Source organism: Jatropha curcas, chromosome 5 (assembly GCF_041381405.1).
Source record: "Jatropha curcas cultivar XTBG-Jc1 chromosome 5, XTBG_Jcur_1.0, whole genome shotgun sequence".
Taxonomy (NCBI): domain Eukaryota; kingdom Viridiplantae; phylum Streptophyta; class Magnoliopsida; order Malpighiales; family Euphorbiaceae; genus Jatropha; species Jatropha curcas.
In genome coordinates this window covers 271,048-283,551 of record NC_143155.1, presented here as the reverse complement: position 1 = coordinate 283,551, position 12,504 = coordinate 271,048, and the positions used below count along the sequence as shown (strand labels likewise).

At 34.2% G+C, this 12,504-nt stretch overlaps 2 protein-coding genes across 2 annotated transcripts; both read right to left on the bottom strand.

Moving 5' to 3' along the window:
- Positions 1-587: 587 nt before the first annotated feature.
- On the bottom strand, positions 588-6,352 carry LOC105630526 (uncharacterized). Its single transcript, XM_089721190.1, has 8 exons — positions 6,078-6,352; positions 4,427-5,595; positions 4,259-4,324; positions 2,786-2,930; positions 2,475-2,693; positions 1,545-1,740; positions 1,258-1,453; positions 588-1,039 (listed from the first exon to the last, which is right to left on the bottom strand). The coding sequence occupies exons 2-8, from the start codon at positions 5,581-5,583 to the stop codon at positions 928-930; spliced, it is 2,091 nt and encodes a 696-aa protein (XP_089577316.1). The 5' UTR covers positions 5,584-5,595; positions 6,078-6,352; the 3' UTR covers positions 588-927.
- Positions 6,353-7,542: 1,190 nt separating this feature from the next.
- On the bottom strand, positions 7,543-11,518 carry LOC110008653 (zinc finger CCCH domain-containing protein 42). Its single transcript, XM_020678272.3, has 4 exons — positions 10,896-11,518; positions 10,184-10,293; positions 9,908-10,095; positions 7,543-8,388 (listed from the first exon to the last, which is right to left on the bottom strand). The coding sequence occupies exons 1-4, from the start codon at positions 11,066-11,068 to the stop codon at positions 7,927-7,929; spliced, it is 933 nt and encodes a 310-aa protein (XP_020533931.1). The 5' UTR covers positions 11,069-11,518; the 3' UTR covers positions 7,543-7,926.
- Positions 11,519-12,504: the final 986 nt, after the last annotated feature.

Here is a 12,504-nt window from a genome sequence, read left to right as displayed (position 1 = left end):
AATGGAAAATAATGTGAAGCATGCGCTGGATACAGAGGATAGAGGATTCTAAAAGTAGTCTGGGCTGATTCGGTTTCATTCCAGTTCGATTCAGCCCAAATTTCGATTTTTATTTGATTTTTGATTTTTCAGTTGGTTTGAGATTGATTTATCATTGTACGAATTATAAATTTACATTTAAATAATTAACTGCATTTTCAGGCTGTCAATTTATTAAATTTAATTAGAAAATTTTTGAAAATAAAAATTCGGGTTATTTCAAATACTAAACTGATGTAGGTGAATTTGATTTGCTTATCAATTCCACTCTTCCGAGAGTAAATTATTATCTAATTTCTTAATTGTAATGAGTTGTTATCTAAATAAACTCAAATCCATATTATGAATATTAATATAATTTGTAGATCGAAAGCAGTCTACTTCCCACAAAATTAATTTGTATACTAAATATATTCAAATTGTACTTCCTGAAAAATAATTTCTTTAAAATTGTACTTCTTAAAAAGTATGTACTTTACAGGAAATAGACTATTTTAAACCGAACGAGGCCTAAGTGAAAAAAGCCGTAAATGATTAATAAACAAAACTGAGAACTCAATTGATGTTTCTGTTATTCTAAAATTATAAAACACATGGTTACAAGTTACACTCAATCTTCAGTGGCTTTTTTTTTTTTTCTCCCAGAAACCACATATTTCAGATTTTCTGATCCATTACTAACCCTCTTCAGATTGTCTCATCCGAATAATACTCTTCCGCGTTCTTCTGCCTCTGTCAAACAACCATTGCTAAAATAGTCAGAACCCTTTCTCTGAAAAGAATAGTTGGGCAGCCAAAGCTATTGTTTTCTTGTCACCACAAGCGCTGAATCTCTCTTAATAGTATGTACGCTGCTGCAAAACATGCTACAAAATAAGCTTATCGTGTCTAATCATCGATAGAAAGCTTTTGCTTCTTCCAGGCATATGCAGCTTCCAAGATCCTCAGGTTTGGTGCTTGAGTTTCTTCTGGGAATATGTAATCGATATATTCCTCCAACCTGCAAGCAGTTACTTAGTTACACAAATGCTATCAAAGATGATACTTCAATGAAAATTTATTGCGGAACAAGTGAAACGGCATGCAGATGTGGGAAAATAACATCAATTAAGTGCAAAATGTGGATTTTTTTTTTTTTTTTTTTGGAACTATAATAGATCAGGCATAGGATTAATATTTAACCTAACTTATGTAAATCAATGAAGGCCAATGACTTACCCAGCCAGACCATCTTCTGAAGCAATAGGCCTCCTCTTTTTGAGTTTCTTAGGCAGCTTAGGCTGGACTAAGCTAACATCACCTAATTCTCCAAAACTGCTCTCCATGTTCAACCATTCTTCCAAAAGCATTGCGCGTTCCTCCTTTAGTTCAGGCGCTGATGTTCTGAAGTAGTTAATCGCTTTCTCAAATACCCCTAATGAGAAAAATGAAATGTAAGATCTCCAACGACCAAATAATTTACCAATAAGGCAACTACAAAGATAAAACAGATGAGGAAAGCTTACTTCTTGCATTTTGAATACACTTTTTCTTCTGTTCTTCCAAAGAATCTGCACCATCAACAATCTCATCCATGGCAGATGCTTCAAATTTAGCATAACTAACCCAGACCTTCAAATGCTTTGTCCGGTCCAATAGTCTCTCATAAAGTTGTCTAGTTCTTTCATATTCACCTTCGGAGATCTCAAAATCAATATATGCCTGCGGTCAAATGAAAAGAAATCTCACACTTCCAAAATGAAAGTTTATTGTAAAAGAAGCATGGAAAAGATGTCACTTTTTGCGCCTAGTCCTAAGACTCTGAGTATAGGTTGCTAAAATGGTCCTCCACTACTGCAGCATATAAAAATAATATCATATATGATACCTTGCTCAGACCCTGGCATGGCAATTTATCAAAAATCAAGAAGGAGTATGATAATGCTGATAAACTAGTAATTGCTTAGGAAATAATAAGTTACATGTTCTGGGTAGGCCGCTTTACTTAAGTTAAACGGAAATAGCCATATAGAAATTAATAACTGATAAATTATATCATAGACTGCAGTACAAACAAGGGGGCAACCATATTTAATCAAAATCAATGCACTGTGTATGTTGGTTAAGGTTTGGGATTAGGGATGTGGGCAGTGAGCTGTGATGGGAACCATAATGATAATTCCTATATCGGTATCTGTCAGCTAGTTTCAGTCTACAAAATCAACAAGACCACAAAATATAAGTTATAGATGATCTTATGCCTATGCATACATTCCCCATACAGTAAGAAGAAAAATAGAGGGAGCATGCAACATATATTGAATATTAAAGATATAATCACTAGGACAAACCGAGAATCAATAGAAAGCCTAGCATATCACAGTTCAAATATGACAGTGAACCTAGAGACATTGGTAAAAAACAAAGACGCTTGAGCATCAATTAAGAATATTTACCTTCCACAACAACTCTGGCATGTCCAAGGCTGGCTGTGCTATAGCAAGTTCAAAAATTGCTCGTGCTCGGTCAGTTTCAGCCAGAGATCTCTCCAGTTCTGCGTATTTGCTCCAAGCATAACAATTTTCTGGTGTCCACTCTAAATATTTCTCATAAAGCTTTCGGCAACGATCAATATTACCAAGTTGCAGCTCTATTTCGATATATTTCTTAAAGATCTGTTTGTTGTCAAGCCAAGAGAGTGAGAATTGACAACAACCATAAACTGCAATATAATTAATCAACAGTATAGCAGCAATCCAAATTTTACCTTATCTTTGGGAGCTTTGCCAATGGCATTGCCTAAAATTTGCCGAGCACCAGCAAGATTCAACTGCCGAATTTCAAATTGGGCAGCTAGAAGCCAAATCTTTGCAAATGAAAACTTCTTATGAGGAATTAGGTTCAGGCACTCCCTAAAAATATATAATTTGAATCAGAAACCTACAACGTCTATGGAATCTGTCTATCCATGAATACATTATTAAACAAAAAAAAAAAGTACAAGTATATCCATGGGAGAGCATTGCACCACAAGCAAGAGAAGGGAACAAGAAGAAAGAAGATCCCCATCAAACAAAATCAAAGTGAATAAACAACATAAGTACAATTGTATGCAAAATCTAGCAATTACAAGAATTCCTTTCTTAAAATTTCCAGAATATTGCTCAACTGAGTAGACACAATACAAAACAAACAACAGACACTTTAACCAACATTAAGTCTCGCGATGAAACAAACTCCATCCAAGCCTCGCGATGAAACCTGGTGCTACATAGACAATTGCTATAAAGCCCAATACTCGTTTTTAATGATGTTCTTTCTTGTTATATTTCTTTCCTAGCAAATCAAGCTAGTATTGCTAGCAGCATAAATCTTCCTTCTCATCACCCACTCATTATAAACATTCCAATACAGATGATTTTGAAGCCTCATTATCCACCTAACAAGAGTGAGTTAATCCATTATGATCTAATCCACAAGCAAGAGACATCACCCTTCGCAAAATGTATACCTTTTACACCACTAGAAAGATGTCCAAGTTTGACCACTTGAGATGAAATATGACATAATATCCCACCATAAAGATATTAAATTTGACATTATTCCATTTCCACTTAATGGTACAAGTTGACAAGTTACAAATCTTAAAGTTTTTAAAACTTAGATAACGGGTATATCTGAACTATTGATGCAAAATCCACATTCCACGACTTGTCAACTATTTGAGGCATCCTCACCTACCAAAGAAGCTCTCATGTTATGGTACCCCAACAGATTGAAGACAAACTATTCATCAATCAAACAAAGACAAATTGATATATCCAAAGGCTCGATATTAACACAAGTATTAATCTTCCATATTTAACCAGAGAACTACGGAAACTAGAAGATAAAGCAAGACATGGCTGTAGAACTTCCAAGACCAAATTTCAAACTAAAAATAATGTTCAATTGTTAAACAAGGTAAACAACATTGCTGCAGCATACTAATTACAATCACAAAAAATTATAAGAGATAGATTGTTGGACATGGGAATCAGTGGATTTATTTCTGCAGTAAGAAGACTAAGCCAATTGTTCAAAACACTGGAATATTCCCAATTGTAATGAAGGTTGAACAGTTTTTGCAGAAGCACTTGTTAAGAACTATTCACAATAAAGTACATGTAACAAGTCAACAGCTTCACTTAGTTAAACCAAAAGGTTAACTAACATATTCAAAACAGCAAAGCAGGCATACCTATAAACATCCCGTGTTCTCTCAATGTCTCCTGCATCCAGTTCTTCGTAGAGAGCATAATTGATCCTGAATTGCATAAAACAAAGAAACCATCAATATTTAGCCAAATAAACTTTTAGTTATTAACAACACATATGTTAAAATCCACATTCCAAGTCAAACACTTACCACAAGTATATGTATCTCTGCCAATATCTCTTCTCCTCAGCTGGTGGCACATTAGCGATTGCACGCTCATAAACCTCTCTAATCCTCTCCTTATTCCCTACGCTCTCCTCCAATCTAATATAATCAAACCATGAGTCATAATTCAATGGATTCTTCCTCACTTCATCTTCATACTGAAATCTCCTCTTCCCCACTATTGCATCTTCGATTCCCTCTTTATCCCCATATTGCTTCTCAAATGCTACAAATTTCCTATACAAATCCTCTGCCCTACCTTTTGGTATATGATCCAAAGCAAACTTATAGATGCACCTTGCACGCTCTGTCTCCTTACATCGCTCCTCAAACTCAGCAAAAGCCACAAACAACTGCTCCGCCTCCTCATCATCAGCCAATTTCTCAACTGCCCTTTCATACACATTCCTAGACCTCGCAACTTCCCCATTCTTCATCTCAAACTTGGCATATCTAATCCATGCACTGACTTTCGGATGACACTGAACGAATCGTTCAAAAATCCCTCTTGCGCGTTCAATTTCATTATACCTAAGCTCAAATTTGATATAAGAGAGCCATCCTTGTTGGTCTGGCATCCAACTCATCCATCTTTCAAAGATCTGCCTCGCGCCAGCAACATTGCCAAGCATCTCCTCCATGTGAATGTACTTGTACCATAATTGATCCACACGAGGCAGGAGCGTTACAGCACGGTCCCAAACATTCCTTGCATGATTTATGAACTTGTTTTTCATCTCAATTTCGGCATATTTGAGCCATAGGGTGTGATTCCGGTAATCAACCTCAAGTGCCCGCTCCCAAACTGAGCGAGCTCTATTGAAGTCTTTTTGGGATTCCTCCCACTGAGCGTATTTTATCCATACGCTAACATTCCATCGAACCCGTCTGATTAGGTCTTCAAATTCCTTTCTCTTACGCAGGCGATAATCAGCAAGTTCAGTTGAGTCTGTGATTTTCTGCTTTGGAGGCCTGATTTCAGCTTCCTGGCGTTCCCGTGCCTCACGTAAAATCTGCTCCGCGGTGATTTGAATCGGCGCTGGGGTTTTATTTTTGACCCGCGTTGGCCGAGGAAGCTTCACCTCAGTGTCTTTTCGGGTCAGGTAACCAAGAGATGGATCGGCATCCTTAGCAGAAGACATGGTTGCCAACACCTGATCAAAAGAGAAAAGAGAGAAGAGAGAGCTTTATATGCGAAATTTATAGGGTATAAAAACCCAAATCCAAATCATGGTGGAAAGCTTAGTTAAAATAGCCCATCTAGTGAACAAATAACTAATAGCAACTGAGTTTTTCATATTAATGAAAGCTAAATCAAAGAAAATTAATCATACCATGACTGTGACATTGTTTTATTTAAGAAAATTAATTAAAAACCTGGAAAATCATAAGGAATGCGGTAGTAAAAAGTGTTGCACCTATCTGTATAGTTTAGTATTGAAAAAAAAAATAAGGTAGACCTTTTTTTTTTTTTTTTTGGGCATTCCAGATGAAGAAAATCAAACAAAAAAAACGAACAATAATTAAAGATGTAATGGTATTTGATTCACACCAAGAAATTATAAAAGCTTAAGATATACTGAAATGAAGAGAAGAAAAGAATAGCCAATAAGAAGCATCAGAACTAAATTTGCACCTTATTCCAACAGTAAGCTTTTGGCTTGTTGATTTGAGCTTTTCTGTTGAAATGGACGCAGCTCCGTCAGGTACTGTCTTCGGCGATGGCTCGCTTCGGCGAATGGAGAAGCGAATTGAAAAGGCGGTGGAAAAAGATAGAATTGATGATTATGGAACTCGTTAGGGTTAGAGAGTAGGAGGGAAGGTTAACACAAACCGGAGAAGAGAAGATACATTTAGAGAGGCATGAGGCGTGTTTAATTACTTGAATTTATCCAATTTTGCTTTTTAGGTTTAATTTCTATTTATCACTACTGATTTTTATAGGAAAATTATGATTTTATGTTTTATCATGCAATTTTGTTAAAGAAAATAATAATATAGGATTTCTTGTTATAATTTGTTTCCTTGCAATTGCATGTTTTGGGAAAATATAAATATCATTATTACGATCAAAACAAACAAAAACTTAAAAATCTATAAAAAAAAAGAGAAAAGTAAAAAAAAAAAAAAAAATACTAATCAATCATTCTCTTTATATTTAACTTTAATAAATATATAGATATATCTACATATATATAAAGACGTTGGTAGATACATAAATAGTTATAAATACAAATATCGAACGTAAATATGAATAATATATATAGATAGAAAGTCTAATAAATATAAATATAGATAGGTGGAGAAAATATATAGATATAATATAGACACTGATATATTTACATATACAAACATAAACATATGTATATTACTTTTAAAATTTAGATAAATATTGGAAATAATGTAATAATTGAGATTTTTAGATATTAAAAAATATAGAATGTAAATTTGTAATAAACATTGAACTTTCAGTATTTTAAAGATACATAATTAATATAATTAGATTTTAAATCATAATTATTATAAATAAATATAGGCCTTTGGGACCTTCTCATTTCCTTTGGGACCTGCTGCATCTTTGAAGGTTAGAAGAAATTCGTTGATCAGCTCCTGGTATACATGCACTGTTAACGTTCGAGAGGGTGACAGTCTTGGTTCGGGTAGAGTTGGACTTGGAGCAGATGATATTGGCTGTGTAACAGAAGTTGTCGAAAGTTCTGACAAAGAAGTTGGGCATTCAGAAGATTGAAGCTGACTGTGGGCCTGCGTTTCACCATCCTGAGTTGTTAAACTTCTCAAAACATCCGGCTGCGACGCATCTTGCTTCTTAAAAATATTAAAACAAATACATACTATTAATCAATGGGCATTTTACTTAAATTTATACTGAGTGAGTATTTATTATTAACTAAAAGGTCAAATCTTGTTCTTCAAAGCTTCAACGATGACTCGTAGCATTAATGAATAGTTTAACTAATTCAAAAGCTTATCTAATTAATTTTATAAATATCATAATAGGCCAATAAAAATAAGTGAAAATAGAAAAAAGAAAAGAAAAAGGAGATAGAGAGAAAGGAAAAGGAGGAACAAGAGAACTCGCATTATCTCAAAATAAATAAATAAATAAATAAACAAGCCAAAAATTATACAGCAACATGCAACAGGTAGTGGTTTCTACTCCCTCACATTTGGAGCCTCGAACTGTCCTTTCTTGGTTGATAGATAATAATGTTGTGATGCCAAGGGCGACAGTACATTACTGTAGCATAAAGGGCAGATATAATTCTTAGCAACTTTGAACTTCATGTTACTTGTAAATACCGCAGACCAGCTGCTAGCATCTTTTTGGAAGATGGAAGGTTTCTGTTAGATAGTTGTTAGATTGTCAGATGCAAATAATACACGATGAAATAACATTCAAGGGTATTTGGGTATTTTCACTTAATTTTAATGGTTCAAAACTTAGAATTAGATGGAGGAATCTTTTAATGAGACAAAAGCAAATGAGAGGGATGCAAATAATCATAATCATCTTCTCTTGACTTCGGCTCAAATTCACCGTCTTCACGCCTTATTGATCTGTTTTCACTGCTCCTTGGATAATCTTCTCTTGATTTTGGCTCAGATTCATTGTTTTCATGCCTTCTCGATCTCTTATCATCTCTCCTATAATAACCTTCCTTTGGCTTTTGCTCAAATTCATCATCTTCATGCCTTCTTGCTCTCTTCCCATCTCTCCAATGATGATCTTCTCTTGGCTTTCGCTCAAACTCATTATCATCATGCCTTCTTAGTCCATTGCCATCCCTCCTATCACTTTGTTTAAGGTGGATCTCTGAGTGCCTTTCATTGATAGATCTTTTATCACTCCTCTTTGGACCCTCAAACTTGTCATGTCCAAATCTTAGGCTATTATCCTGAGGACCCCATCCTGTGTTTGCAGCTCTCTGGAAGCAAAAGAAAGTAAAGTATAAATAGGCACCTCAGACTAATTGAATACAGAATATATTTAACAGTATAATCTGAAGCTTTGCAGAACATTCAAATTCCCATTTAACTTCCAACTTCAGCACAAACCATCTCAACATTATTTTGACAAGAAAATATGTAAACAAAAAATAACTAAAGTAATGAGATAGAATAAACAATATCAAATAGAGAAAAGGTAAGCAAATAGAAAGTAATCATGTGGGAAAGTATCAACAAATGTGAGCCCCACAATGTGAGCCTTATTGAAAAAGCCCCTACTATAGAACAAGCAACATAAATTTTATTTCAAACAATAATCACACATCATAATCGATTACTGTCAATAATGTGAAATGCAAAATTTGAACAAATGAGCACTTCCAACTACAATATTACAATCTGTATCTGTAATAATAAATCAGCATACTTATTATAGTATCCAAATGAGCAGTTTCAAAGCATGGATCATCTCTAGTTATCTGAATAGAAGAAAAATGAGGTACCCAAGAGAAACCTTGAAAGATAGGCAAGTTTAGTTATGTGAATAGAAATAAGCATGAGCCTATACAACACTACGTAAGGTCTATATTGTTTATAAGAGAGAAAATCTCTGAATTCGCACCATAAATTACTAGCAACAAAAAGTGTATAGAGTTTGATACAGCTAACTGATTGCAGAGATCTGGGTGTACATAGGTCAGGCAGGCACATTAGGCAGTTGGAGATGACCTACTAGACCAAAGCATCATCATCTTCTCATTACAAGCTACTGATATGTCATCAAGAGCAATTCCACTTCAGTTTCACCAGTTCATTCGAGTCATGCCAAAAAACGGGAGAGAAATAGGGGGGGGGGGGGGGGGGAAGTGGAGAATGGCACTGTAAAAAAGATGAATGTGCAGATAGCACATAATGTGGACAAAAATGGCAGAGTTTAATGAGTATGTATAACAAAACCAAAACCGACATGCTGCTTGATGTAACTAGCTGTATTGCATCAGATTCCATTGGTTGGGCAGTTAGACATCCTAGAGGAGATCAAACACACTAATCATTTAAAACATCATCCAATACATATCGGCATTGTGTGGTATGCCAGCAAACAATGATGCAAGAGAGTCTGCTCTGTTCACTGAGCAATACTTATTATTTTCAAAAAGTGCAAATTGTCCAAACTACTGCAACCTGAAGATAAAGAAGATCAATGGTCTGCCACTGTTTTGCAGGAAGAGAGCAATTTAACCAAAGATAAACTTGAAAATGATTCTCTAATTTACATATAATTCATGAATTTGAAAAATAAGGTAAATAAATAATACGGAGATGCTTTGAATCTGTCATGAATTTGTTATTAAGGTTAAATTGCTTCAATTTTGTTTTCATCTTGTTTGTCCACCACACAAGCATAAGCATGATCATAAAAGAACAGTCCAAAAGTAAAAGGGTGTCTAAATAGCCATTTTAATGATCTTTTCTGAATTAATCTACTGGTCTTACTTGCTCATCATGGGAAAATTTGCAGCTAGCTCCCCGAGTACATTCACCTCTTTGGAAGGCACGGCACACACCTCTGGCTTCTCTCTTCTGACGTTCTGTTTCTTCATCCTCCTCTTCTTTCTTCTTGTAGTTACTAACATGATCAATCCTTACAATCCGACCAGCAACCTGTGCTCCATTCAGATTATCTGAAGAAAAATCGAAGCATATGTATTACAAACAAGTAATTTGGTAACTCTAATCATTATGGAGCCACAGTAGAAAAAGAGAACCAACCTACAGCAAGATTTGTACTTCTTTGATCCTCATATGCAATAAATGCAAACCCTTTTGATTTACCAGTGCCCTTGTCTCTAACTAGATTAACATCAACAATCTCCCCATATCTGAAAAAAGGTTATTTACATTAGTGGCAAAACAAGATAGAATATATCTAATTTTTAGGAAAACACTGAAACTGATTCACATAATGAAAGATATTAGAACAACATTTGTCCATGATAAGAAATCACACGTGAACAACAGCATATATAACCATCAAGCTTGTTTATAAATAAATTTTTTGTGAGACCAAATCCCAGCACATGTCGCCTAATATTAATTGTGGAAGTATGTATGGACACTTACTTCCTTACACTTACCTAGACTTCCCTCTTAACATTTTCCTTTCTTTTTTTTTTTTTTTTTTCACTAACCAATTAAACACATTGAAATGCAAGTTTCTACAATTCCTAAGATACAGTAGAAAGCAAAAGAAATTCAAAAGTCCTATAAAATTATTAGCGTTTTGCTCTTAACTATTGCCAGATGCTCCATCGAAGTTTCTATTAGTGTTCTATAAGTTCAAGCAATTAGCTCTCTTTGTTCCTTAGCTTGTAAGATAACTTAACCTAGAGTTTGCAGCTGCTAAACAAGCCCTTTTTGACTCTAAAACAGCACAGAAATGGAGGAAAAAGGAAAATTGATAATAGAGAATAGAGATGATTACTGAGAAAAGACGGCTAGTAAATCGCCTTCAGTTAGGTCGAAAGGAATGCCACCAACAAAAAAGTAAGCAGAATCTTTGTATTTGGCGTGCCATGATGCCTCATCTGTTATCCCTAACTCTGCTTCTCTCGAATTTATGTTCTGTATTCGCTTCACCAGCGTCAATGGGTTCATTTTATGCCTCTTCTTTCACGCTCTCTCTCTTCCTACTTAGATGATTGAATCATAAAAACTGGTTTAGGCCCTAAAGGACACGGTGTGTTTGGGAAGCGGGGAAGACAGAGAAAAACGAAAGGGAAACGGATAACTTTGATATTAAACGACACGGTGTGTTTTGGAATCACCAGTTTGACGCGACGATGAGCGGCGACAGTTGGTAGGGTACAGCGTCAACGAGCTGTAGCGGTGGCTGGGCGCCGCGGCGATGAGATGGGGCTGGGGCTACGGCTAGGGATGGGGCGAGTCTGTGATATTGATACACGTGCGAGAGAAAGCTCGTATGAGATATTTTTCCTTTCAATTCGTTGCTGGTATTTATATTAAAGCAGATGCAGTTCTTCCGAGTTTAGAAATCCGTTTCATTATCCGTTCCTAATCTATTTCTAATTTCTGAATACAATTGTACCAAAATCGCTGGCAAAATCACTCTGGGTAATTTGACAATCCTACCCTTATTTGCTTGAGATAGTTGCATCACGATCTCTGAGTCTGACTCTTAAGTACCACTTGCACTTCGGGTTTTGAAAAATAAATGGCGGTGAGTCTTGGGCTTATGGGTTGTCTCTGGCCCATTATTCCGTATATTTATTTCCTTCAAGGTTTTCATTTTAATTTATTTTTCCATCTTGAAATATATTGGATGGATTTTTTTTCAGACTTATTGTAATTATTTAACGATAATTTTCAGAATTATATTTTACTTTCACTTAAAAATGAAAATATATAACAAATAATAAAAGAAAACTCTATTCAAAATTTATAAGAAATACATATATCAAAATTCGACGAACTTTTATAAAAAGTTAAAAGAACGTGATTCAATCCTACATATAATTTTCAAATTATATTTTCTTAGGTATTTTTTTTCGGTACAATATTATATTTTTATATATTTATTGATAAAATTCATTCCAAATCGTTATGAGTCAACTTTATTTGTTAACTCTATTTTCAAATTGTTTTTTATCGATTTCAAATTCGCAACGATTTCATACATTTATAAATTTATTTTTGAATTGTGTTTATTATTTTTTGAGTTTGAATATATAAATAAATTATATTTTATAATAAAATTTTAGATTATTTATTGTAATGTTTGGGTTTATAATTTTATTTATTATGAATTTTACAATAATATTATAAAAATTAATTACATTAAAGAATTCTATCAATTTATAATACACCAATAAATGTTTTGAAAATATAATTATATAATATTAATATAAACATATAAAAAGGAATATATTATAAATAAAAATGTAGAACGTGGAATGTTAATATATTTATAATAAAAAAAACTGCAACAAAATTCCAACAAATGTAAGAAAAAAAAATGTAAAAAGAAAATATATTATAGATAAAAATGTAAAATGCAACTATGGAAGCTCGAA

Excerpts from the sequence above, each read along its gene's own strand:
- LOC105630526 (XM_089721190.1), bottom strand. The coding sequence starts at position 5,583 with ATGTCTTCTGCTAAGGATGCCGATCCATCTCTTGGTTACCTGACCCGA. Across the intron at positions 2,931-4,258 it reads AGAACACGGGATGTTTATAG|GGAGTGCCTGAACCTAATTC; the intron begins GTATGCCTGCTT and ends ATATATTTTTAG. Across the intron at positions 1,040-1,257 it reads TCAGAAGATGGTCTGGCTGG|GTTGGAGGAATATATCGATT; the intron begins GTAAGTCATTGG and ends AACTGCTTGCAG.
- LOC110008653 (XM_020678272.3), bottom strand. The coding sequence starts at position 11,068 with ATGAACCCATTGACGCTGGTGAAGCGAATACAGAACATAAATTCGAGA. Across the intron at positions 10,294-10,895 it reads TTACTAGCCGTCTTTTCTCA|ATATGGGGAGATTGTTGATG; the intron begins GTAATCATCTCT and ends ACCTTTTTTCAG. Across the intron at positions 10,096-10,183 it reads AAGTACAAATCTTGCTGTAG|ATAATCTGAATGGAGCACAG; the intron begins GTTGGTTCTCTT and ends ATTTTTCTTCAG.